Source organism: Pristiophorus japonicus, chromosome 5 (assembly GCF_044704955.1).
Source record: "Pristiophorus japonicus isolate sPriJap1 chromosome 5, sPriJap1.hap1, whole genome shotgun sequence".
NCBI classification, from domain to species: Eukaryota; Metazoa; Chordata; class Chondrichthyes; family Pristiophoridae; genus Pristiophorus; species Pristiophorus japonicus.
The window spans coordinates 3,250,407-3,277,962 of record NC_091981.1 but is presented as its reverse complement, the minus strand read 5'-3'; the positions used below and the strand labels follow the sequence as shown (position 1 = coordinate 3,277,962).

Genomic DNA, 27,556 nt, shown 5'->3' with positions numbered 1-27,556 from the left:
TGCCCCTCCGACAGTGCGGCGCTCCCTCAGTACTGCCCCACCGACAGTGCAGCACTACCTCAGTACTGTCCCTCCGACAGTGCGGCACTCCCTCAGTACTGCCCCTCCGACAGTGCAGTGCTCCCTCAGTACTGCCCCTCCGACAGTGCAGCACACCCTCAGTACGGCACTGGAGTGTCAGCCTAGATTTTTGTGCTCAAGTCCCTGGAGTGGGACTTGAACCCACAACCTTCTGCTCAGAGGCGAGATGCTACCCACTGAGCCACGGCTGACACAGAGGGTGGTGAGAATATCAAGAATAACTGCATTCGCTGCTGAAACAAGTAACACTTCAGACGGACGACAGCTTCATTTTACATCAGGCCATAAAATTATGATCATTGCTTTTGACACGATCCATTTATCAATTATCCAAAATGTAATCAACCAGAGCACTGGGATTTAGTTTTAAACCAAACCTGCTTGCAAAAATCTAGTCTCTAAATAGAATGTTTTCTGAATAGTTGCAGCAGAAATTGAAAACGAATCTTAGATGTTGACAGCACGGAAGGAGGCCATTCGGCCCATCGTGTCCGTGCCGGCCGACAAAGAGCTACCCAGCCTAATCCCACTTTCCCAGCTCTCGGTCCGTAGCCCTGTAGGTTACGGCACTTCAGGTGCACATCCAGGTACTTTTTAAATGTGGTGAGGGTTTCTGCCTCTACCACCCTTTCAGGCAGTGAGTTCCAGACCCCACCGCCCTCCGGGTGAAGAAAGTTCTCCTCAAATCCCATCTAAACCTCCTCCCAATTACTTTAAATCTATGCCCCCTGGTTATTGACCTCTTTTCAAGTTTTCAAATGAAAATTAAACACGTTCTGTCATATAAAAAGACAAGAGCTCATCTGCATACCTTGCTCGTAAAGCATTTTCATGTTGGCATCTTTGTAAGCAACGAGGTTGTTGATCAGCAATACCACACTCTGCATGGCAGTACCTCGTACATCGTCCTGGTGCTCCTGTGAATCAGATAAACAAGCTGATTGCAAAAACTAGAAAAATATATAAATGCAATCTTTAGAGCATGATAACAACAGTGATACATCTAGAGTAATGGTCTGCAGAGCATGCCTGCAGTCACAGCTGGTACGTGTGTGTGTGTGCGTGTGTGTGTATGAGTGTGTGTGTGTGCGTGACTGTGTGCGTGTGAGAGTGTATCTGTGTGTGAATGTGTGTGTGTGCGTGCGTGACTGTGTGCGTGAGTGTCTGTGAGAGTGTATCTGTGTGTGTTTGTGTGTGTGTGTGTGAGTGCATCTGTGTGTGAGAGTGTGTGTGACTGTGTGTGTGAGTTTGTGACTGTGTGAGTGTGTGTGTGTGTGTGTGTGTGTGTGTGTGTGTGTGAGTTTGTGACTGTGTGAGTGTGTGTGTGTGTGTGTGTGAGAGAGAGAGAGAGAGAGTGAGTGTGAGTGTGAATGTATGGAGTGCGTGTGTGAGTGTGTGACTGTGTGTGTGTGTGTGACTGTGTGAGAGTGTGTGAGTGTGAGTGTGACTGTTTGAGAGTGTGAATGTGTGTGTGTGTGTGTGTGTATGTGAGAGTGAGTGAGTGAGTGAGTGTGTGTGAGACTGTGTGAGAGTGTGTGACTCTGTGTGTGTGTGTGTGTGTGAAGGACAGAAGAAGGAAAGATGGTTCGTTGAATATATTTAAGGTGGACATAGACAGATTTTTGAGCGATAAGGGAGTCAAGTGTTATGGGGAGCGGGCAGGGAAGTGGAGTTGAGGCCAAGATCAGATCAGCCATGACCTTATTAAATGGCGGAGCAGCCGAATGGCCGACTCCTGCTCCTATTTCTTATGTTCTTATGAATGAAAGGTCCAAAGTTATAAAAACGCTCAGAATGTTTCCATCTGATTCGCAAAGTCGCAAGAACAAGTTAGTGAGAGCAGAATTCAACTTCAGAATAGGTAAATGTAAGAGAGGTTAGTAAAACTGCAGAAGCCTACCGCAGATAGATTATTAGCCACAAGAGTTCCTGATCTTCTGGGAGACTTGAGGACTGTGGTAAGCACATGATTAGAGAAAATGGTCACGTGGTTCCCAGTCACCATCAGAGAGAAGATTTTACATTCACGTTGTTGTTGTGGACCAATCATCTCACCACAAAGGACACTCACGTAACTTTTTTAATACCATCAATATGCAGGCGGTGCCCCTCAGCACTAACCATATGGTGTCAGCTGTGGCTCAGTGGGTAGCACCTTCGCCTCTGAGTCAGAAAGTTGTGGGTTCAAATCCCACTCCTGAAACTTGAGCACAAAAATCTACGCTGAAACTCCAGTGGAGTGCTGCACTGTCAGAGGGGCAGTACTGAGGCAGTGCTGCACTGTCGGAGGGGCAGTACTGAGGCAGTGCTGCACTGTCAGAGGAGCAGTACTGAGGGAGCGCCGCACTGTCGGAGGGGCAGTACTGAGGAAGCGCCGCACTGTCGGAGGGGCAGTACTGAGGGAGCGCCGCACTGTCGGAGGGGCAGTACTGAGGGAGCGCCGCACTGTCGGAGGGGCAGTACAGAGGAAGCGCTGCACTGTCGGAGGGGCAGTACTGAGGGAGCGCCGCACTGTCGGAGGGGCAGTACTGAGGGAGCGCCGCACTGTCGGAGGGGCAGTACTGAGGGAGCGCCGCACTGTCGGAGGGGGCAGTACTGAGGGAGCACCGCACTGTCAGAGGGGCAGTACAGAGGGAGCGCCGCACTTTTGGAGGGGCAGTACTGAGGGGCTGTCTCGCTCAGTCTTCCCTCAGGTGGATGTAAAAGATCACATGGCCCTATTTTGAAGAAGAGCAGGGGAGTTCTCCCCGGTGTCCTGGGGCCAATATTTATCCCTCAATCAACATCACTAAAACAGATTATCTGGTCATTATCACATTGCTGTGTGTGGGAGCTTGCTGTGCGCACATTGTCTGCTGCGTTTCCCACATTACAACAGTGACTACACTGCAAAAAGTGCTTCATTGGCTGTAAAGCACTTTGGGACGTCTGAGGGTCATGAAAGGCACTATAGAAATGTTTAATTGTTCACTTTATGAGAAATAACAGCAAGAGCTGGGGCCTAAACTTCAATTTCGTGCCTTTGGTGTGTAACTTTTCCCTTCAATCGTAAGCTGCTTATTCTCTTTAAACACACACAGTTCTTTCCCGAAATTGCTGTTTTGTGAAAGTAATAAATTATTTGGAAGTGACTGATTGAAATTCATGTAAATGAAAAGCTGATGAAAACAGCTGCCCCCATTGTTGGTGCGACACGAGGTGTGACAGAGCTGGAATCACACAGGTGATGCTCCCTTTCTAAAGCGCTCGCCGCTTTTCTTTCAAACACAAAGGCACATAAAATATTCAGCCTTCAATTATTGAACAAATCAGCACTGAGCACGACACATGCGACAAAAGTGAACCCTTTACATTAACAGAAATTATCGAATGTTTGAATTCCTTTTACTGCCTATCCAGAATATTAATAACGCTTTGTATACGTGGCCAAGGCTTTTCTTGTTAAATGCTCGATGCCCACTAGATTTGAGAGTTTAACATTTCTATTATTTTTGAACTTGAGCAACGGAGATCGAACAAAAACATGAATTTTGATAATTTGGGATTGACTCGAACCTTCATTTGTAGACATGTTGTGATCAAAAAAGAAAGACTTGCATTTATATAGCGCCTTTCACGACCACCGGACATCCCAAAGCGCTTTACAGCCAATGAAGTATCAGGGAGAACCCCCCTGCTCTTCTTTGAAATAGTGCCATGGGATCTTTTACGTCCAACTGAGAGAGCAGACGGGGCCTCGGTTTAACGTCTCATCCAAAAGACGGCACCTTCAACAGTGCAGCACTCCCTCAGTACTGCCCCTCCGACAGTGCAGCACTCCCTCAGTACTGCCACTCCGACAGTGCGGCGCTCCCTCAGCACTGCCCCTCCGACAGTGCAGCGCTCCCTCAGTACTGCCCCTCCAACAGTGCAGCGCTCCCTCAGCATTGCCCCTCCGACAGTGCGGCGCTCCTTCAGTACTGCCCCTCCAACAGTGCAGCGCTCCCTCAGCATTGCCCCTCCGACAGTGCAGCGCTCCTTCAGTACTGCCCCTCCGACAGTGCAGCACTCCCTCAGCACTGCCCCTCCGACAGTGCAGTGCTCCCTCAGTACTGCCCCTCCAACAGTGCAGCACTCCCTCAGTACTGCCCCTCCGACAGTGCAGTGCTCCCTCAGTACTGCCCCTCCAACAATGCGGTGCTCCCTCAGTACTGCCCCTCCGACAGTGCGTTGCTCCCTCAGTACTGCCCTTTCGACAGTGCAGTGCTCCCTCAGTACTGCCCCTCCAACAGTGCGGTGCTCCCTCAGTACTGCCCCTCCGACAGTGCAGTGCTCCCTCAGCACTGCCCTTTCGACAGTGCGGCGCCCTCAGAAATGCCCCTCCGACAGTGCAGCACCCTCTCAGCACTGCACTGGAGTGCCTTAGTCCCTGGAGTGGGACTTGAACCCACAATTTTCTGACTCAGCGGTGAGGGTGCTACCAACTGAGCCACAGCTGACATATCAAACAATCAAAGCAGCAGGAATCAATGTGCCCCGTAAGTTATTTTTTGGGTCCACGGTCCCTTTAACTGGCTGCGCTGCCTGTTCATGAAATGTCACGTTTTAGAAGCCGGCCTGGACGGCACGGGATCGGCAGACAGTACGCGATCACGCAGCTTACAGGGGATACTGGCAGCAATCATGATTTAATATTTACGATGAAGGATGCTTTCTCGTTAGCCTCTTTGTTAAGCTGGAGCTCCAGTGTATTTTGATCTTAGTTCAGCTATTTCTATCATATCAAGGTTCCAGTCATATAATCAATTATTCATCTCAGCATATTGCCGGCGCCAGGATTTTATTGAATTAGTGCTTTTTTAAAAAGCCACTTTAGTTTTTAACAGTGAAACCTGTGAATTACAGGCACCTGTGAATTACAGGCATCATCCATTCTTCATTCACAGGTTCCATCATTCCAAATTGGTCATTGTATGAACAGTATCATTTTCTCCAACAGTCTTCACCACATGTAATTAGTACTGGGATATGCACTTATAAGAACATAAAAAGAAATAGGAGCAGGAGTCAGCCATTCGGCCCCTCGAGCCTGCTCCGCCATTCAATAAGATCATAGCTGATCCGATCATGGACTCAGCTCCACTTCCCTGTCCGCTCCCCATAACCCTTCACTCCCTTATCGCTCAAAAATCTGTCTATCTTCACCTTAAATATATTCAATGACCCAGCCTCCACAGCTCTCTGGGGCAGAGAATTCCACAGATTTACAACCCTCTGAGAGAAGAAATTCCTCCTCATTTCTGTTTTAAATGGGCAGCCCCTTATTCTGAAACTATGCCCCCTAGTTCGAGATTCCCCCATGAAGAGAAACACCCCCTCTGCATCTATCCTGTTCAACCCCCTCAGAATCTTATACATTTCAATAAGATCACCTCTCATTCTTCTAAACTCCAATGAGTATAGGCCCAACCTGCTCAACCTTTCTTCATAAGACAACCCCTTCATCTCAGGAATCAACCTCGTGAACCTTCTCTGAACAGCCCTCAGTGCAATTTATCCTTCCTTAAATAAGGAGACCAAAACTGTATATGCAGTACTCCAGCTGTGGTACAGTTGTAGCAGGACTTCCCTACTTTTATACTCCATCCTCCGTGCAATAAAGACATTTGCCTTCCTAATTACTTGCTGTACCTGCATGCTAACGTTTTGTGTTTCATGTACAAGGACTCCCAGAAACCTCTGTACCGCAGAATTTTGTAATCTCTCCCCGTAAGTGCCGTAACCTACAGGGCTACGGACCAAGAGCTGGAAAGTGGGATTAGGCTGGATAGCTCTTTGTCGGCCGGCCCAGACATGATGGGCCGAAATGGCCTCCATCCGTGCTATAAATTTCTAAGATCCTTCAAGCACCAGCGGAGATTATGATCAGCGCCTAATCAGTTGCAACAATGCTACAAGAAGCCCCCTCCCACACACCAGGGTTTCAGTTCTGTTCAGTTTTGCAGACTAAATTCCCGTTTCATTTCAAACCTCTCTCGCTTGGGGCAGAGTGTAACTTCAGTAATGAACTGCATTTCTCATCAGCATTGGGACCGCCACAGGACAACAAAGAGGGACACTGTGATGGTGGGTTGTGCCAGTACACTGAAACTCCCAAAGGCAAATTCTACCACAACAACTTGTATTTATATAGCGCCTTTAAAGTAGTAAAACGTCCCAAGGTGCTTCACAAGAGTGTAATAAAACAACATTGGATACCGAGCCACATAAGGAGATATTAGGACAGCTGACCAAAAGCTTGGTCAAAGAGGTAGGTTTTAAAGGAGGAGGGAGGTAGAGGGGTTTAGGGAGGGAGTTCCAGAGCTTGGGGCCCAGGCAACAGAAGGCACGGCCACCGATGGTGGAGCGATTATAATCAGGGATGCTCAGGAGGGCAGAATTAGAGGAGCGCAGACATCTCGAGGAGTTGTGGGGCTGGAGGAGATTACAGAGATAGGGAGGGGCGAGGGCCATGGAGGGATTTGAAAACAAGGATGAGAATTTTAAAATTGAGGCGTTGCTTAACCGGGAGCCAATGTAGGTCAGCGAGCACAGGGGGTGATGGGTGAGCGGGACTTGATGCGAGTTAGGACATGGGCAGCGAGCACAAGGGGTGATGGGTGAGCGGGACTCTGCGAGTTAGGACATGGGCTTCCGAGTTTTGGATGACCTCAAGTTTACGCAGAACGAGAGAGGAGTGCGCTGGAATAGTCAAGTCTATAGGTAACAAAGGCATGGATGAGGGTTTCAGCAGCGGATGAGCTGAGGCAAGGGCGGAGACGGGCGATGTTACGGAGATGGAAGAAGGCGGTCTTTGTGATGGTGTGGATCTGTGGTCAAATACAACACCTAGGTTGCAAACAGTCTGGTTCAATCTCAGACAGATGTTGGGGAGAGGGATGGAGTCGGTGGCTAGGGAACGCAGTTTGTGGCAGGCCGAAAACAATGGTTTTGGTCACCCATTAGTCAGTTGCGGAAATTTCTGCTCATCCAGTACTGGGTGTCAGACAAGCAGTCTGACAATTTAGAGACCGAGGAGGGGTCGAGAGAAGTGGGGGTGAGGTAGAGCTGGGTGTCATCAGTGTACATGTGGAAACTGACACTGTGTTTCCAGATGATGTCGCCAAGGGGCAACATATAGATGAGAAATAGGAGGAGGCCAAGGAGAGATCCTTGGCGGACACCAGAGGTAACGATGCGGGGGTGGGAAGAGAATATTTGGGAGGGAATACACAACAGGTCACAGTGTGTGTAGGACTGAAGCTGCAGTTTTCTTGTTGAGCAACGAGTCCAGGGAAGCTGACTGATCGCCGGGACTCTCGGGTTTCTCCATCACTCGAGGTCGATCTCTGGGGTGAGAGGCTGTCCTATGAGGAGAGATTGTGTAGATTGGACCGATATCTCTGGAGTTTAGAAGAATGAGAGGCGATGTTGGGGAAGTCCAGAACCAGGGGTCACAGTCTAAGGGTAAGAGGTAAGCCATTTAGGACCGAGATGAGGAGAAACTTCTTCACTCAGAGAGTTGTTAACCTGTGGAATTCTCTACCACAGAAAGTTGTTGAGGCCAGTTCGTTAGATATATTCAAAAGGGAGTTAGATGTGGCCCTTACGGCTAAAGGGATCAAGGGGTGTGGAGAAAAAGCAGGAATGGGGTACTGAAGTTGCATGATCATCCATGATCATATTGAATGGTGGTGCAGGCTCAAAGGGCCGAATGGCCTACTCCTGCACCTATTTTCTATATTTCTATGACACCGATAAGAATATGAGGGGGATTGACAGGGTAGATGCTGAGAGGATGTTTCCCCCGGGGCTGGAGAGTCTAGAACCAGGGGTCACAGTCTCAGGATAAGGGGTCGGCCATTTAGGACTGAGATGAGGAGGAATTTCTTCACTCAGAAGGTGATGAATCTTTGGAATTCTCTGCCCCAGAGGGCTGTGGAGGCTGAATCGTTGAGTATATTCAAGGCTGAGATCGAGAGATTTTTGGAATCTTGGAGAATTAAGGGAGATGGGAATGGGGTGGGAAAGGGGAATTGAAGTCGAAGATCAGCCATGACAGAAACATAGAAAATAGGTGCAGGAGTAGGCCATTCGGCCCTTCGAGCCTGCACCACCATTCAATAAGATCATGGCTGATTATTCACCTCAGTACCCCTTTCCTGCTTTCTCTCCATACCCCTTGATCCCTTCAGCCGTAAGAGCAATATCTAACTCCCTCTTGAATATATTCAATGAACTGGCATCAACAACTCTCTGCGGTAGGGAATTCCACAGGTTAACAACTCTCTGAGTGAAGAAGTTTCTCCTCATCTCAGTCCTAAATGGCTTACCCCTTATCCTTAGACTATGTCCCCTGGTTCTGGGCTTCCCAACATCAGGAACATTCTTCCTGCATCTAACCTGTCCAGTCCCGTCAGAATTTTATATGTTTCTATGAGATCCCCTCTCATTCTTCTAAACTCCAGTGAATACAGGCCCAGTCGATCCAGTCTCTCCTCATATGTCAGTCCAGCCATCCCGGGAATCAGTCTGGTGAACCTTCGCTGCACTCCCTCAATAGCAAGAATGTCCTTCCTCAGGTTAGGAGACCAAAACTGAACACAATATTCTAGGTGAGGCCTCACTAAGACTTTGTACAACTCCAGTAAGACCTCCCTGCTCCAATACTCAAATCCCCTAGCTATGAAGGGCAACATACCATTTGCCTTCTTCACCACCTGCTGTACCTGTATGCCAACTTTCAATGACTGATGAACCATGACACCCAGGTCTTGTTGCACCTCCCCTTTTCCTAATCTATCGCCATTTAGATAATATTCTGCCTTCATGTTTTTGCCACCAAAGTGGATAACCTCACATTTATCCACATTATACTGCATCTGCCATGCGTTTTCCCACTCACCTAACCTGTCCAAGTCACCCTGCAGCCTCTTAGCGTCCTCCTCACAGCTCACACCGCCACCCAGCTTAGTGTCATCTGCAAACTTTGAGATATTACACTCAATTCCCTCATCCAAATCATTAATGTATATTGTAAATAGCTGGGGTCCCAGCACTGAGCCCTGCGGTACCCCACTAGTCACTGCCTGCCATTCTGAAAAGGACCCGTTTATCTCGACTCTCTGCTTCCTGTCTGCCAACCAGTTCTCTATCCACGTCAGTACATTACCCCCAATACCATGTGCTTTGATTTTGCACACCAATCTCTTGTGTGGGACCTTGTCAAAAGCCTTTTGAAAGTCCAAATACACCACATCCACTGGTTCTCCCTTGTCCACTCTACTAGTTACATCTTCAAAAAATTATAGAAGATTTTTCAAGCAGGATTTCCCTTTTATAAATCCATGCTGACTTGGACCGATCCCGTCACTGCTTTCCAAATGTGCTGCTCTTTCATCTTTAATAATTGATTCCAACATTTTCCCCACTACTGATGTCAGGCTAACCGGTCTATAATTTCTCTCTCCCTCCTTTCTTAAAAAGTGGTGTTACATTAGCTACCCTCCAGTCCGTAGGAACTGATCCAGAATCGATAGACTGTTGGAAAATGATCACCAATGCATCCACTATTTCTAGGCCTATTTCCTGAAGTACTCTGGGGATTTATCAGCCTTCAATCCCATCAATTTCCCGAACACAATTTCCTGACCACTAACGATTTCCTTCAGTTCCTCCTTTCCATTAGACCCTCGGTCCCCATATATTTCTGGAAGGTTATTCGTGTCCTCCTTCGTGAAGACAGAACCAAAGTATTTGTTTAACTGGTCCGCCATTTCTTTGTTCCCATTACAAATTCACCTGATTCTGACTGCAAGAGACCTACGTTTGTTTTCACTAATCTTTTTCTCTTCTCATATCGATAGAAGATTTTGCAGTCAGTTTTTATGTTGCCAGCAAGCTTCCTCTCATACTCTATTTTCCCCCTCCTAAATAAACCCTTTGTCCTCCTCTGTGCTGTATTTCAAAATTCTCCCAGTCCTCAGGTTTGCTGCTTTTTCTGGCCAATTTATATGCCTCTTCCTTGGATTTAACACTATCCTTAATTTCCCTTGTTAGCCACGGTTGAGCCACCCTTCCCGTTTTATTTTTACTCCAGACAGGGATGTACAATTGTTGAAGTTCATCCATGTGATCTTTAAATGTTTGCCATTGCCTATCCACTGTTAACCCTTTAAGTATCACTCGCCAGTCTATTCTAGCCAATTCACATCTCATACCATCGAAGTTACCTTTCCTTAAGTTCAGGACCCTCTTCTTTGAATTAACTGTGTCACTCTCAATTTTAATAAAGAATTCTACCATATTATGGTCACTCTTCCCCAATGGGCCTCGCACAACAAGACTGTTAATTAGTCCTTCCTCATTACACATCACCTAGTCTAAGATGGCCTCCCCCCTAGTTGGTTCCTCGACATATTGGTCTAGAAAACCATCCCTAATACACTCCAGGAAATCCTCCTCCACTGCATTGCTACCAGTTTGGTTAGCCCAATCAATATGTAGATTAAAGTCACCCATGATAACTGCTGTAACTTTATTGCACGCATCCCTAATTTCTTGTTTGATGCTGTCCCCAACCTCACTACTACTGTTTGGTGGTCTGTACACAACTCCCACTAGTGTTTTCTGCCCTTTGGTATTCCGTAGCTCCGCCCATACCGATTCCACATCATCCAAGCTAATGATCTTATTGAATGGCGGAGCAGGCTCGAGGGTTAGTATGGCCAACTCCTGCTCCTAATTCTTATGTCTTTACGTTCTATATAGCAGCAGAGAGACCGAGAGACCTGCAACTGCCTCCCACCTTCACTGCCCAACCTCAAAGGTGTTGACAAAAGGGGATCGGCAATGAGCAGGCGATGAAAAGAAGGCGACGGCTGAGTCAGGGGGAGAGGGTCTTTCACCCCTCGCAGAGAGTGTATGGACAGGACGCTGCGCCAGGCAAGAACGGCCCCTCTTGCTGAAGACCTGCCCTTTCCTTGGTTAGGGAGGCTGGTGAGGTCAATGCTTGCAGGTCAACGTGAGGTGGCAGTGGGTTCTGTTGAATGGGGAGCATCCGTAGCAGCAGAGAAATCGCTCTATCCCTGGGTTACGGCGAGCGAGCTTCCAATCCCGAGACAGAGCGGCCTCGCTGTCACTGCAGGTGAGGAGCTCCTCATTCCGCAAGAGATGCTTGTTTCTCAAAACCCACTGACCTCACCCACTGACCTCTAACCTCACCCACTGACCTCGCCCACTGACCTCACGAAAGTGACGGCCCCAAGAGAATTTAGCGGGGGGCAGAAAGGGATTGAGCCGTAATGGGGGGGGCACTAGCGATGCCAAGTCAGTGAACGTTCCACATACAGCAGCCTTGCATCAGGCTGTGTCCTGTGAATTAAGTTGTAAGTGGGCTCGGTGAATTGATGGCTGTCTGTAGTTTATGGTTTGCGAGTGTCCGTGGGTTTAAGAGGCCCTCTTGTATATTTTACAATACAAGTCATTTGGGTCTCACGGCAAGAGACCGTAGAACCCAAACTTCAGATCATTGAATCGTAGAAGGATACCACACAGAAGGTGGCCATTCGGCCCTTGGTGTCTGTGCCGGTTCTTTGAAAGAACCAATTAGTCCCACTCTTCCCAGCCCTGCAAATTTTGCCCCGCGAAGTATTTACCCGATTCCCCCGTTTGAAGGTCACGATTGAATCTGCTCTCACCGCCCTTTCCGGCAGCGCGTTCCCGATCACAACAACTCGCTGCATAAAAAAGCTGTGTTCCACGAATTGCTAACCCACTGAAACATATGCAAGCGAGTTTATTTTTCGGAGACATACAACAGGATCGGTGATATTTTTAAACCGAGGTGAATGACTTTACTCCTAATGAGTGGCACTTGGCAGCTGTATAATCGTCCTGCAGAGGTGGCCTTTCCTCAACTTCGAGGTAGAACAACTGCCTTCAAGCACTTAATATCCAGCCATAACTTGGAGTTAAAAAAAAATCTTAAACACATCTTTATGAAAGCATACTTCTGGTGTCTTTCAATGTTGCCAAGCTAATCGTGCTATGAAACGGAAGGCGCATTACCAAAAGTGCCCTGTTTGCTGGCCTGTGTTTGGTTGTTTGGCAAACAAATAACTATTGAAAGACTATGGGGCCGAAATTCTCTTGTGCAAGAAAGCTGCCGCCGCGATGAGTTTTTACCTGCTTGTACCACACGGGTCCATGATGCCACCTTCCGATCGATTTTCAGGACTTTGACATTTTTTCAAAGTCCCAATGGAAGTGGGTCATAGTCATCATTACAGGCAGTCCCTCGGAATCGAAAAAAAACTTGCTTCCGCTCTTAAAAATGAGTCCTTAGGTGGCTGAACAGTCCAATATGGGAACCACAGTCCCTGTCACAGGTGGGACAGACAGTGGTTGAGGGAAGGGGAGGGTGGGACTGGTTTGCCGCACGCCCCTTCCGCTGCCTGCGCTTGGTTTCTGCATGCTCTCGGCGACGAGACTCGAGGTGCTCAGCGCCCTCCCTGATGCACTTCCTCCACTTAGGGCGGTCTTTGGCCAGGGACTCCCAGGTGTCGGTGGGGATGTTGCACTTTATCAGGGAGGCTTTGAGGGTGCCCTTGTAACGTTTCCTCTGCCCACCTTTGGCTCGCTTGCCGTGAAGGAGTTCCGAGTAGAGCGCTTGCTTTGGGAGTCTCGTGTCTGGCATGCGGACAATGTGGCCTGCCCAGCGGAGCTGGTCAAGTGTGGTCAGTGCTTCAATGCTGGGGATGTTGGTCTGATCGAGGACGCTAATGTTGGTGCGTCTGTCCTCCCAAGGGATTTATAGGATCTTGCGGAGACATCGTTGGTGGTATTTCTCCAGCAACTTGTGGTGTCTACTGTACATGGTCCACGTCTCTGAGCCATACAGGAGGGCGGGTATCACTACAGCCCTGCAGACCATGAGTGGGGCAGGAGATCAACAGGAAAGCAGGCGGAGGGACTGAATTTGGGTCGGGACCGGGACTCCCGCTGTCACTCAGCCGTGGAGTGGTGGTGACGTCACAGCGCGTGTGAGTCACCGGGCTCTCTCCCCTCCGTTAAAGGGGAGAGAATCGGGCATTTAAAATCTTCGCCCACTGGGCCACCAGGGAGGGTTTGGGCAGGGCCAGCGGCCTGGCACCCAAGAGGGGGGCGTGTGCCAGGCTGCCCGGCCGAACCCGTGGGCACAATCCTGCCGGCCGATCGGGAAGCCATCCGGCAAAAATAAATACACGGCGGCCGCGGCAGTGGGCCCTCCCGTTGAAGGGCTGCTGCGCGGCCGGGCCGGGCCGGGCCGGACTGCACTCACTCCAGATAAGGTGCACCGACAGAAAAAGCTGTCGGGGGCACCGTGCGGCGGGAGATCGATTTTTTTAACCTGAATTTCGGTCGGTGAGGGAAAGCGGCAGTGTGCAGTCTGGTGACGCGCTTGCGGGACCAGGCCGAAAAATCCCCGACCTGAGTTTGGGTCGTGGTGGCCCGCTGACCACAAAGCGGCGGCCACGCGATTCTGACGCAGGGCCGCCACAAACAAGAGGTAACGGGGCTTACCGAGACCCAGAATCTCGGCCCCTATACCACATCTATTACTATAATAACACACGTAGTATGCTAGCCTGTAACTATGCTATAAATAGAGACAGTTCAGTCTTCATTACTTTGTTCTCAACACAAATCTGGCAATACTTAAGGAAAATACACTAGCACATCATTAGAACACTTTCGGGTAGAAAAAAATGCATTGCTTTTGGCTCCGTCTCGAATATAAAAATTCTCTTGTCATCACATGCCTCTTACGATAATACACTTTCTGCACAGAATTATAGAAAGGCTCTTATTTATGCAAAGCAAAACACTGCTTCCTAAAAAAGCCTGGCTACATAATAAAGGTCACGTGAAAGAAAGACTTGCATTTATATAGCGCCGTCTCAAAGCGCTTTACAGCCAATGAAGTACTTTTCGAGTGTAGTCATTGTTGTAATGTGGGAAACACAGCAGCCAGTTTGCACACAGCAAGCTCCCACAAATCCTTCTTAGGCAGCCCCCCGGAGTCGGGGATGACTTGCTTCCACACGAAAATGAGTTTGCAGGTGACTGACGAGACCAATGCGGGCCAGGTCCCGAACTACATCCTGAAGGGTGGAAGATGCCTGTGGGTGGATTTTTTTAACATGGGGTGGCCGTTGCACACCAGCCACCACACGGGCTTGACAGAGCGAGGTCTTGGTCCAGTGGCAAGGGTTAACCAGGACGATTGGAGACCTGCTCTGCTGCACGGGCCTCACACACACACATTCCTACGAACCTCCTCGCTCCCTCCCTCAGGTCCTCTCTCCCTGTTTGTCAGTGTGTGTATTTGTCCATAGAATACGGACATAGAAACATGGAAACATAGAAAATAGGTGCAGGAGTAGGCTATTCGACCCTTCGAGTCTGCACCACCATTCAATAAGATCATGGCTGATCATTCCCTCTGTACCCCTTTCCTGCTTTCTCTCCATACCCCTTGATCCCTTTAGCCGTAAGGGCCATATCTAACTCCCTCTTGAATATATCCAATAAACTGGCATCAACAACTCTCTGCGGTAGGGAATTCCACAGGTTAACAACTCTCTGAGTGAAGAAGTTTCTCCTCATCTCGGTCCTAAATGGCCGGCCTCTTATCCTAAGACTGTCCCCTGATTCTCGACTTCCCCAACATCGGGAACATTCTACCCGCATCTAACCTGTCCAGTCCTGTCAGAATCTTATATGTTTCTATGAGATCCCCTCTCATCCTTCTAAACTCCAATGTATAAAGGCCCAGGCGATTCAGTCTCTCCTCATCTGTCAGTCCTGCCATCCCGGGAATCAGTCTGGTGAACCTTCGCTGCACTCCCTCAATAGCAAGAATGTCCTTCCTCAGATTAGGAGACTAAAACTGCACACAATATTCCAGGTGAGGCCTCACCAAGGCCCTGTACAACTGCAGTAAAACCTCCCTGCTCCTATACTCAAATCCCCTTGCTATGAAGGCCAACATACCATTTGCCTTTTTTCACCGCCTGCTGTACGTGTATGCCAACTTTCAATGACTGATGAACCATGATACCCAGGTCTCGTTGCACCTCCCCTTTTCCTAATCTGCCGCAATTCAGATAATATTCTGTCTTCGCGTTTTTGCCCCCAAAGTGGATAACCTCACATTTATCCACATTATACTGCATCTGCCATGCATTTGCCCATTCACCTAACCTGTCCAAGTCACCCTGCAGCCTCCTAGCATCCCCCTCACAGCTCACACCGCCACCCAGTTTAGTGTCATCTGCAAACTTGGAGTTATCACACTCAATTCCTTCATCCAAATCATTGATGTATATTGTAAAGAGCTGGGATCACAGCATTGAGCCCTGTGGCACCCCACTAGTCACTGGCTGCCATTCTGAAAAGGACCCGTTTATCCCGACTCTCTGCTTCTTGTCTGCCAACCAGTTCTCTATCCACGTCAGTATATTACCCCCAGTACCATGTGATTTGATTTTGCACACTAATCTCTCGTGTGGGACCTTGTCAAAAGCCTTTTGAAAGTCGAAACACACCACATCCACTGGTTCTCCCTTGTCTACTCTACTAGTTACATCCTCAAAGAATTCCAGAAGATTTGTCAAGCATGATTTCCCTTCCATAAATCCATGCTGACTTGGACCGATCCTGTCACTGCTTTCCAAATGCGCTGCTATTTCATCTTTAATAATTGATTCCAAAATTTTCTTCACTCCAACATTCCTTTCACACTGACCCTCATTGCTGGAGGCAACGTTATGTCGTACCAGTCACTCCAACTCACAAAGCCACTTCCAAAGACAGACAAGAATGGGCATTTTTGCGGATGACACTAAGTTGGGTGGCAATGTGAGCTGCGAGGAGGATGCTATGAGGCTGCAGAGTGACTTGGATAGGTTAGGTGAGTGGGCAAATGCATGGCAGATGAAGTATAATGTGGATAAATGTGAGGTTATCCACTTTAGTGGTAAAAACAGAGAGACAGACTATTATCTGAATGGTGACAGATTAGGAAAAGAGGAGGTGCAAAGAGACCTGGGTGTCATGGTACATCAGTCATTGAAGGTTGGCATGCAGGTACAGCAGGCGGTTAAGAAAGCAAATGGCATGTTGGCCTTCATAGCGAGGGGATTTGAGTACAGGGGCAGGGAGGTTTTGCTACAGTTGTACAGGGCCTTGGTGAGGCCACACCTGGAGTATTGTGTACAGTTTTGGTCTCCTAACTTGAGGAAGGACATTCTTGCTATTGAGGAAGTGCAGCGAAGGTTCACCAGACTGATTCCCGGGATGGCGGGACTGACATATCAAGAAAGACTGGATCAACTGGGCTTGTATTCACTGGAGTTCAGAAGAATGAGAGGGGATCTCATAGAAATGTTTAAAATTCTGACGGGTTTAGACAGGTTAGATGCAGGAAGAATGTTCCCAATGTTGGGGAAGTCCAGAAACGGGGGTCACAGTCTAAGGATAAGGGGTAAGTCATTTAGGACCGAGATGAGGAGAAACTTCTTCACCCAGAGAGTGGTGAACCTGTGGAATTCTCTACCACAGAAAGTTGTTGAGGCCAATTCACTAAATATATTCAAAAAGGAGTTAGATGTAGTCCTTACTACTAGGGGGAATCAAGGGGTATGGCGAGAAAGCAGGAATGGGGTACTGAAGTTGCATGTTCAGCCATGAACTCATTGAATGGCGGTGCAGGCTCGAAGGGCCGAATGGCCTGCTCCTGCACCTATTTTCTATGTTTCTATGTCCGGAAAGTGGTGAAACTAAATAAGTGTGATAACAGTAATGGAATCTTAACAATAACACTTCTTTATACACCCATGTGCATCTACTGCTGCGCCATTTTTCTTTTACGCATGATTCTACGAGGTACATCCCCTGTGGCTTCAGCAGAGGTAGAGGCAACCTGTTCACTTCCCTTTTGGCGACGTCCTGTGGCTTTTAGAGCATGTGAGGGCCCTGCCAAAGTTTGATACTTCTGCGACTGTGCAGGGGCAGTTTCGGCCATCGCGATCCAAAGAAGCATCTGGGGCTCTGACTGAAGGGGGCAACAGGGAGAGGAGCCCCCGCTTCCACGTCCCCTCTCACTATCATCCTTCTCATGGGTCACCCGCACTTCCCTGCTCCGCAAGATCCTGCAAATCCACTGGAAAGATAGACGCACCAACGTCAGTGTTCTCGCTCAGGCCAACATCCCCAGCATCGAAGCACTGACCACACTCGACCAGCTCCGCTGGGCGGGCCACATTGTTCGCATGCCCGACACGAGACTCCCAAAGCAAGCGCTCTACTCGGAACTGCTGCACGGCAAGCGAGCCCCAGGTGGGCAGAGGAAACATTTCAAGGACACCCTCAAAGCCTCCTTGATAAAGTGCAACAGCCCACCGGCACCTGGGAGTCCCTGGCCCAAGATCGCACAATGTGGAGGAAAAGCATCTGTGAGGGCGTTGGGCACCTCGAGTCTTGTCGCTAAGAGCATGCAGAAATCAAGCGCAGACAGCGGAAGGAGCGTGCAGCAAACCAGGCTCCTCACCCTCCCTTTCCTTCAACCACTGTCTGTCCCACCTGTGACAGAGACAGTAATTCCCGCATTGGACTGTACAGTCAATTTGGAGGGACTCCCTATGATGATGATGATCATACTGTCATGTATGTAAGGTGATGTCATGTATGTAACCACAATGTAACATTTGGACCCAATCAAATTGCGGTTCACCAACAGCTACGAACAAACCGAAGAAGACACCACCAACTTTGACCCTCCAATACACACACAAGTGGCAACTGACATCATGGTTGACCACGAAACCGAACTCGCCAGCCCCAGCAGCCCAGCAAGGCCGGCTACCCAACAGGCCAGTGAAGAACAGACCAACTCACCCACCCCGGGCCCAACCCCAGCTCCAGCTCGCTGCTCTCCATGCTCAAGCTCTGCTGCGATTTTCCACGCTCTCCCCAGCCGCTCACGCTTTGGTGATTGGTTACCGCACGTATACTGTGTTAACATTATGTTGGAGTATAATGTTGGCAGAAAAAAATCAAAGAGCAAGTTATTATTTAAATGGAGCAAGATTGCAAAGTGCTGCAGTACTTGGGGGGTACTTGTGCATGAAACACAAAAGGTTAGTATGCAGGTGATAAGCTCATAATAAAGGATGAAACTGAGTACTGTGTACAATGAGCAAGTGTGACCTTAGCTCCTTTAATAAGACTCTAGAGTGCAGGTACCTTGTGGGTGGCCTGTTTATATACCGTGTTCTCAAGGGATGCTGGGATCCCTTGGGACTCCAATAGGTAGGCCCCCTGGTGGTGGTGTGATACAGGTTGCAAAGGGTTAAATGCATAACATCACTCCCCCGTGAAGTCAATAGTACACTTATTTACAAGGTGAGACGATCTGGGGCTTTTCGCTCCCTTGTCGATCGTCTTGGTACAAATGTGGGTGTGGGTGAGTTGGTCAGTTCTTCATTGGCCTGTTCGGTTTCGTGGTCAACCATGATGTCAGTTGCCACTTGTGTGTGTGTTGGAGGGTCAAAGTTGGTGGTGTCCTCTTCGGTTTGTTCATAGCTGTTGGTGAACCGCAATTTGATTTGGTCCAAATGTTTTCTGTACATTAGTCCAAAGGCCAATTTGACCTGAAACACCCTATTCTCCTCTTTGGCTGTGGCCGTGCCAGCGAGCCATTTGGGACCATTTCCATAATTGAGTACAAACACAGGATCCTAGATTTCAATATCTCGTGACAAATTTGCACGGTCATGGTACACACTTTGTTGATGCCGCCTGCCCTCCACGTGATCATGGAGATCAGGGTGGACAAGAGAGCACCTTGTTTTGAGTGGCCTTTTCATGAGCAGTCGGCTGAGCGAGTGGGGTCTGGTGCGGTAGCTGAGCAGCACTCGGGACAGCCGGGCCTGCAGGGAGCCTTCCGACACACGTTTCAAGCTTTACTTGATGGTCTGAACTGCCCGTTCTGCCTGGCCGTTGGATGCAGGCTTGAACGGGGCAGAAGTGACATGCCTGATCCCATTGCAGGTCATGAATTCCTTAAATTCAACACTGGTGAAACACGGCCCATTGTCGCTGACCAGGACATCAGGCAGGTGTGGCAAACATGGCTCGTAGGCTTTCAATAGTGGCCGTGGACGTGCTTACAGACATTATCGTACATTCAATCCATTTTGAGTAAGTGTCCACGACAGCCAAAAACATTTTGCCTAGAAATGGGCCTGCATTGTCCACGTGGATCCTCGACCACGGTTTGGAGGGCCACGAACACAAACTTAGCGGTGCCTCTCTGGTGCATTGCTCAGCGGAGAGCAAGTGTTGCACTGGTGCTGGCATGACTCTAAATCTGAGTCGATACCGAGCCACCACACATGGGATCTGGCTATGGCTTTCATCATTACAATGCCTGGGTGGGTACTGTGCAGTTCACAGATGAACATATCTCTGCCTTTGCGATTGCCCCACAACAGACAGTCCGCTTGCAGGGACATTTCTTCTTTGCGCCTGTGGAACGGCTTAATCGCCTCCTGCATCTCCACTGGGACACTGGACCAGCTCCCATGGAGGACTCCGTTTTTTTTTACCAAGGATAGTAAAGGATCCTGGCTGGTCCAGATCCTGATCCGGTGGGCCGTGATGGGGGACTTTTCGTTCTCGAATGCATCCATTACCATGAGCAAGTCCGCTGGCTGTGCCATTTCCACCCCGTGGTGGGCAATGGCAGCCGATTGAGAGCATCAGCGCAGTTCTCTGTGCCCGGTCTGTGGCGGATTACATAGTTGTATGCCGACAGCGTGAGCGCCCATCTTTGGATGTGGGCAGAGGCATTGGTATTAATCCCTTTGCTCTCAGCGAACAGCAATATTAGCGGCTTGTGGTCAGTTTCAAGCTCAAACTTGAGGCTAAATAAGTACTGGTGCATTTTATTCACCCCGTAAACGCCAGAGCCTCTTTTTCAATCATGCTGTAGGCCTTTTCGGCTTTGGACAAACTCTTGGACGCATAACTAGTTGCAAAATCCCCAATTCGTTAGCCTGTTATAACACACAACCGACCCCGTATGACGACGCATCGCAAGCCAGCACTAATCTTTTACAAGGGTTATACAGGACAAGCCGTTTGTTCGAACACAATAAGTTTCTGGCTTTCTTAAAGGCAGCCTCTTGTGAATTCCCCCATACCCAGTCGTCTCCCTTGCGCAGTAGCGCATGTCGGGGTTCGAGCAGGTGCTTAATCCAGGTAGGAAATTACCAAAATAGTTAAGGAGTCCCAGGAACAACCGCAGCTCCGTCACGTTCTGTGGTCTCGGCGCGTTCCTGATGGCCTCTGTCTTGGCGTCGGTGGGTTTGATGCCATCTGCTGCAATTCTTCCCAAGAACTCCACCTCCTGCGCCAGGAAAACACACTTCGAGCGTTTCAACCTGAACCCCATGCCATCCAACTGACTAAGAACCTCTTCCAGGTTCTGCAAGTGTTCGATGGTGTCCCGACCTGTAACCAGTATGTCGTCCTGGAAAACCACGGTGCGAGGAACCGACTTTAGCAGGCTCTCCATATTCCGTTGGAAGATTGCCGCGGCCGACCGAATCCCGAACGGGCATCTGTTATAGATGAACAGACTTTTGTGCGTGTTGATGCAGGTGAGGCCTTTCGCAGACTCCTCCAGCTCCTGCATCATGTAGACCAAGGTCAAGTCCAAGCTTGGTGAACGTCTTCCCTCCAGCCAGGATTACAAATAGGTCGTCTGCCTTGGGTAGCGGGTACTGGTCCTGTCGCGAAAAACCATTAATCGTTACTTGAGAGTCTCCACAAATTCTGACCGTGACGTCCTCTTTAAGTACCGGGACAATCGGACTAGCCATTCGTTGAATTCCACCGGTGCGATGATGCCTTCTCGCTGCAGCCTGTCCAGCTCAATTTCCACTTTCTCAGGCGTCATATACGGTACTGCCCGTGCCTTGTGGTGGATGGGTAACGTACTGGGAACCAAATGGATCTGTACTTTCGCCCCCGAGAAACTTCCAATGCCTGGCTCGAACAACGATGGAAACTTGCTCAGAACCTGGGCACATGAGGCGTCTTCCCAGTTCCAGCGGATTTTTCCCAGCCAGCTTTTGCAAACAATGTGGGGCCATCCCCTGGCACAATCCACAGCGGGAGTTCGTGTACTGCTCCATCATAGGAGATCTGCACTGCCAATTGCAGGGATTAGTTCCTTGGTGTAAGTCCTGAGTTTGGTGTGAATGGGGCTGAGCTTGGGCCTGTGTGCCTTGTTGCACCACAGCCTGTCGAAGGCCTTTTTACTCATTATGGACTGATTCACACCCGTGTCCAGTTCCATTGATACTGGAATTCCGTTCAGTTCAACTTTTAACATTATTGGTGGACATTTTGTGGTGAATGTGTGTACCCTGTACACTTCTGCCTCCTCGGTTCGAGTTTCCGATTCATATGATCCGCAGTAGATCGATCTTCCTCCACAACGTGGTGGTTTGCAGGGTTTGCAGCTCGCCTGCACATTCGCTGGAGGTGTCCCGTTGTTCAGCAGCCATTGCACACATAGTGCTTAAAGCGGCATTGATGGGGCCGATGATCACCTCCACAGCGCCAACAAGGTGTTAACTGCCTTGCATTAATGATTGATGGTGGACTCTGGGTCATCTGAGGTCAGACAGCAGCAGCCGGCGTGTACGTTCTGCCATGTATATTCCTGCTCGAAACCGACGTTACTTTATACACAGTACTGGCTGAAACTTCTTTACTCTGCGAAATCTGTTTGGTGTTGTCACCGGTGGACATAAATGCCTGGGTTATCGTTATGGCTTTACTCAGATTCGGAATTTCAACGGTTAACAGTTTGCGAAGGATTGCCTCATGGCCAATGCCCAGTACAAAAAAGTCTCTAAGCATTTGTTCTAGGAATCCCTCAAATTCACAATGTCCTGCGAGGCGCCTTAGTTCGGCGACATAGCTCGCCACTTCCTGGCCCTCCGACCGTTGACACGTGTAGAACCAATACCTCGCCATCAAAATGCTTTCCTTAGGATTTAGGTGCTCCCAGACCAGCGTACACAGTTCTTCGTAGGATTTAGCTGTTGGTTTTGCCGGAGCTAGGAGATTCTTTATGAGGCCATGGGTTGTTGCCCCACAGACAGTTAGCAGGATCGCCCTTTGTTTGGCAGCGTTCTCGTCCCCTTCCAGCTCGTTGGCCACAAAGTATTGGTTGAGTCTCTCCATGAAGGCCTCCCAATCTTCCCCTTCTGAGAACTCCTCCAGGATAGAAACATAGAAAATAGGTGCAGGAGTAGGCCATTCGGCCCTTCTAGCCTGCACCGCCATTCAATGAGTTCATGGCTGAACATGCAACTTCAGTACACCATTCCTGCTTTCTCGCCATACCCCTTGATCCCCCGAGTAGTAAGGACTTCATCTAACTCCTTTTTGAATATATTTAGTGATTGGGCCTCAACAACTTTCTGTGGTAGAGAATTCCACAGGTTCACCACTCTCTGGGTGAAGAAGTTTCTCCTCATCTCAGTCCTAAATGGCTTACCCCTTATCCTTAGACTGTGATCCCTGGTTCTGGACTTCCCCAACATTGGGAACATTCTTCCTGCATCTAACCTGTCTAAACCTGTCAGAATTTTAAACGTTTCTATGAGATCCCCTCTCATTCTTCTGAACTCCAGTGAATACAAGCCCAGTTGATCCAGTCTTTCTTGATGTCAGTCCCGCCATCCCGGGAATTAGTCTGGTGACTGATTCCCGGGTCTGTTCTTTGCATTTTCGCGCAGTTGTTCATTACCTCGTCGCTGATTGATAAGCTCATAATAAAGGTTGAAACTGAGAACTGTGTACAATGATCAAGTGTGACCTTAGCTCCTTTAATGAGACTCCAGAGTGCAGGTACCTGTGGGTGACCTGCTTATATACCGTGCTCCCAAGGGATGCTGAGATCCTTTAGGACACCCACAAACAGCTACGTGATAATGACCAGATAAACTGTTTTTGTTATATTGATTGAGGGATAAATATTAGCCTCAGGACACCGGGGATAACTCCTCTGCTCTTCTTCGAAATAGTGCCGTGGGATCTTTTACATCCACCCGAGAGCGCAGACGGGGCCTCGGTTTAACGACTCATCCGAAAGATGGCACCTCCGACATTGCAGCACTCCCTCAGTACTGCCCCTCCGACAGTGTAGCGCTCCCTCAGTACTGCCCCTCCGACAGTGCAGCGCTCCCTCAGTACTGCCCCTCCGACAGTGCAGCGCTCCCTCAGTACTGCCCCTCCGACAGTGCAGCACTCCCTCAGGACTGCCCCTCCGACAGTGCAGCACTCCCTCAGGACTGCCCCTCCGACAGTGCAGCACTCCCTCAGTACTGCCCCTCCGACAGTGCAGCACTCCCTCAGTACTGCCCCTCCGACAGTGCAGCGCTTCCTCAGTATTGCCCCTCCGACAGTGCAGCGCTTCCTCAGTACTGTCCCTCCGACAGTGCAGCACTCCCTCAGTACTGCCCCTCCGACAGTGCAGCGCTTCCTCAGTATTGCCCCTCCGACAGTGCAGCGCTTCCTCAGTACTGTCCCTCCGACAGTGCAGCACTCCCTCAGTACTGCCCCTCCGACAGTGCAGCACTCCCTCAGTACTGCCCCTCCGACAGTGCGGCGCTACCTCAGTATTGCCCCTCCGACAGTGCGGCACTCCCTCAGTACGGCACTGGGAGTGTCAGCCTAGGTTTTTGTGCTCAAGTCCCTGGAGTGGGCCTTGAACCCAGAACTGCAGACTCAGAGGTGAGAGTGCTGCTCACTGAGCCACAGCTGACAAAGTACACTGTCTAGAAATTGGATTGTGTCCGAAAAAAGGCGCGTGGACTAGCCTTGCCAGTCAAGCGGTATGCAATATCCACATTGGACCTGGGGCGGGAGTTTGCAAGTATTTGGTTAAGAGCAATGTTTTGTGGGTGCCTGGTCCCTTTACCGGGCTGCGTGACCCATTCAAAATATCGCGTCCGCACAAAATCTCCCATTGAAAAGCCGGAGACCGGCCTGTGCGGGATCTCCAGACATCTGTGCGATCGTGCAGCTTAGCGGGAACGTTTGTTGAGAGCGGGGATTTTTTTTAAACGAGGGGCAATGATGTTAGTTTTGAAAGAACAGTACCCGAGGAGGAGCCATTTAATGGGCCCAAGGAAGCAAAGCTGGGTGGCTAGCATTTGGTGGGGACGGTGCCGAGGGAGCTTGAGGTGGGTCTCGAGGGGAAGTAGAAGAGAAGGTGAGGGGTACAAGGAAGTGGTTGGAGATGGATTTGTCTGTGATGGCATGTTGGCCTTTATTGTAGATGGAGAAAAACGATTCCCTGTGTCGAGTGGGTCAATAACCAGAGGTCATTGATTCAAAATCATTGGCAAAAGATCTAGAGGGGGGCTGAGGAGAAATCTGGAACGCTCAGCCTGAACAGGTGGTGGGAGTGGATTCCATCAAGAATTGGAACAGGGAGTTGAAGAGGGATTGGAGGGCGAGGACCTTACAGGGTTACGGATAAAAAGCTGGGATGTGGGACTAAGCACGACTGCGCTTTCGAAGAGCCAGCACAAGCACGACAGGCCAAATGGCCTCTATCTGTGCTGTAAGTTTCTATGATTCTAGATTAATACACAGTAGTTACAGCCCAGAAACAGGCCATTGGGCCCAACCAGTCCGTGCCGGCGTTTATGCTCCACTCGAGCCTCCTCCCGTCTTTCCTCATCTAAATCTATCAGCATAACCCTCTGTTCCCTTCTCCCCCATTGGCTTGTCCAGCCTCCCCTTAAATACATCGATACTATTCGCCTCAACCCCTCCCTGTGGCAGCGAGTTCCACATTCTCACCCCTCTCTGGGTAAAGAGGTTTCTCCTGAATTCCCTATTGGATTTATTAGTGACTATTTGGTAATCTGTTGAAATGAAATTAATTCATTGGTAATAACAAGAACAACAACCTGTATTTATATAACGCCTTTAATATAGTGAAACATTCCTAGGCGCTTCACAGGAGCCTTATAAAACAAAATCTGACCGAGCCGCATAAGGAGATATTGGGGCAGGTGACCAAAAGATTGGTCAAAGAGGTCTGTTTTAAGGAGCATCTTAAAGGAGGAGAGAGGTAGAGAGGTTTAGGGAGGGAGTTCCAGAGCTTGAGGCTCAGGCAACAGAAGGCACGGCCACCGATGGTGGAGCGATTATAATCAGGGATGGTCAGGAGGGCAGAATTAGAGGAGCGCAGACATCTCGGGGGGTTGTAGAACTGGAGGAGATTACAGAGATAGGGAGGGGCGAGGGCCATGGAGGGATTTGAAAACAAGGATCAGAATTTTTAAATCGAGGCATTGCTTAACTGGAAGTCAATGATGGACAGTGAGCACAGAGGGTGATGGGTGAACGGGACTTGGTGCGAGTTAGGACACGGGGCAGTGAGCACAGGGTGTGATGGGTGAGCAGGACTTGGTGCGAATTAGGACACGGGGCAGCGAGCACAGGGGGTGATGGGTGAGCGGGACTTGGTGCGAGTTAGGACACAGGGCAGTGAGCACAGGGGGTGATGGGTGAGTGGGACTGGGTGTGAGTTAGGACACGGGGCACGGGGGTGATGGGTGAGCGGGACTTGGTGCGAGTTAGGACACGGGGCAGTGAGCACAGGGGGTGATGGGTGAGTGGGACTGGGTGCGAGTTAGGACACGGGGCAGTGAGCACAGAGGGTGATGGGTGAGCGGGACTCGGTGCGAGTTAGGACATGGGGCAGTGAGCACAGGGGGTGATGGGTGAGTGGGACTGGGTGCGAGTTAGGACACGGGGCACAGGGGGTGATGGGTGAGCGGGACTCGGTGCGAGTTAGGACCCGGGGCACGGGGGTGATGGGTGAGCGGGACTCGGTGCGAGTTAGGACACCGGGCAGTGAGCACAGGGGGTGATGGGTGAGTGGGACTGGGTGCGAGTTAGGACACGGGGCACGGGGGTGATGGGTGAGCGGGACTCGGTGCGAGTTAGGACACGGAGCAGCCGAGTTTTGGATCACCTCTAGTTTATAGATAATTGTTTCTGGAAACTCAACAGTGCCTGTGGGGCAGTGAGGCCCCAGTTCTATCTTCAACCTACGAGTGGGAACTGGGCAGGGGTTGGTGGGTGCAGGACGTCACAATAAGGGGAATGATTTGCCCCCTCCCATCCTGTTGCCTTCCCAACTGCTCCCAATATTAACTTGCTCTTTGAGCAGGATCCCCGTCCCAAGTTGGCAGAGCCTTGATTAAATCGCCTGGTCTGCTATTTCAGTCCAAGACCTTACTGGGGGGAGGGGCGGGGGCAGTGATGGCTTCTTGTCTGGCCAGAACTGCCAAGAGAGGCATTGTGGGCCAGAGGAGCCCTGGGCGACTCAGTTTAAAGTTTCTTTTATGTTCCCTGTGGGCTGGCCGCACAAGGAAGCCTTGGGCCTTCCCTTACCCCAGTATTCCACCCCCCCGCCCCCGATCGCCTTCATCCCCCTACCCCACTCCCTTACCACTTATTTGACTTCTGGGGACTGATCCTGCAGGACCCTGGCTGCGGCCTACTGCCTGAGCCTTCACTCACCGCCGTCCAGCTGGTGAATCTGATACCAGAAATGTGAGGGTATACATATCGGGAAAGGATGAACAGGCTGGGTCTCTTTTCTCTTGAACAGAGAAGGCTGAGGGGTGACCTAATAGAGGTTTTTAAAATGATGAAAGGTTTTGATGGAGTGGATACAGAGAGAGTGTTTCCACTTGTGGGGAAGAGCATAACTAGAGGCCATCAATATAAGATAGTCACCCAGAAACCCAATGGGGAATTCAGGAGAAACTTCTTTACCCAGAGAGGGGTGAGAATGTGGAACTCGCTGCCACAGGGAGGGGTTGAGGTGAATAGTATCGATGTATTTAAGGGGAGGCTGGACAAGCCAATGGGGGAGAAGGGAATAGAGGGTTATGCTGATAGATTTAGATGGGGAAAGACAGGAGGAGGCTCGAGTGGGGCATAAATGCCGGCATGGACTGGTTGGGCCCAATGGCCTGTTTCTGGGCCGTATTTCCTGTGTAAACCCGACCAAAAGAGCTACAAAAATGTTATTACCAGAACATGAAACGAAGATAAATTTACTTGTGCTCGCCAAGACAGCAGGGGAAAGGAAAAATCAAAGCACTTAACTGTGCATAAAAATTGCACGCGAGACACAAATCAAGTTTAAACAATATTTCTTTAAACTGGAGTGTGATCAAACAGCTTCTCCCCAGGCTAGGCTGACAGGTGAAGATAAATTGAAAAAGATTACCTTTGCTTGGATCTACGTTTCCACCATTTAACCTTTTGTAATGTTCTGGCAACAAATGTAGTGAATAAA

At 49.7% G+C, this 27,556-nt stretch overlaps 1 protein-coding gene across 5 annotated transcripts in view; it reads right to left on the bottom strand.

The window, feature by feature from the left end:
• The window catches only part of ulk4 (unc-51 like kinase 4), a 615,462-nt gene that overhangs the window by 164,457 nt on the left and 423,449 nt on the right, over positions 1-27,556 (bottom strand). For all 5 annotated transcript variants that reach the window (XM_070880300.1, XM_070880304.1, XM_070880303.1 and 2 more), the window contains exon 32: positions 893-998. In XM_070880300.1, coding sequence (XP_070736401.1) covers positions 893-998 — 106 coding nt within the window. The remainder of the gene's footprint in view (positions 1-892; positions 999-27,556) is intronic.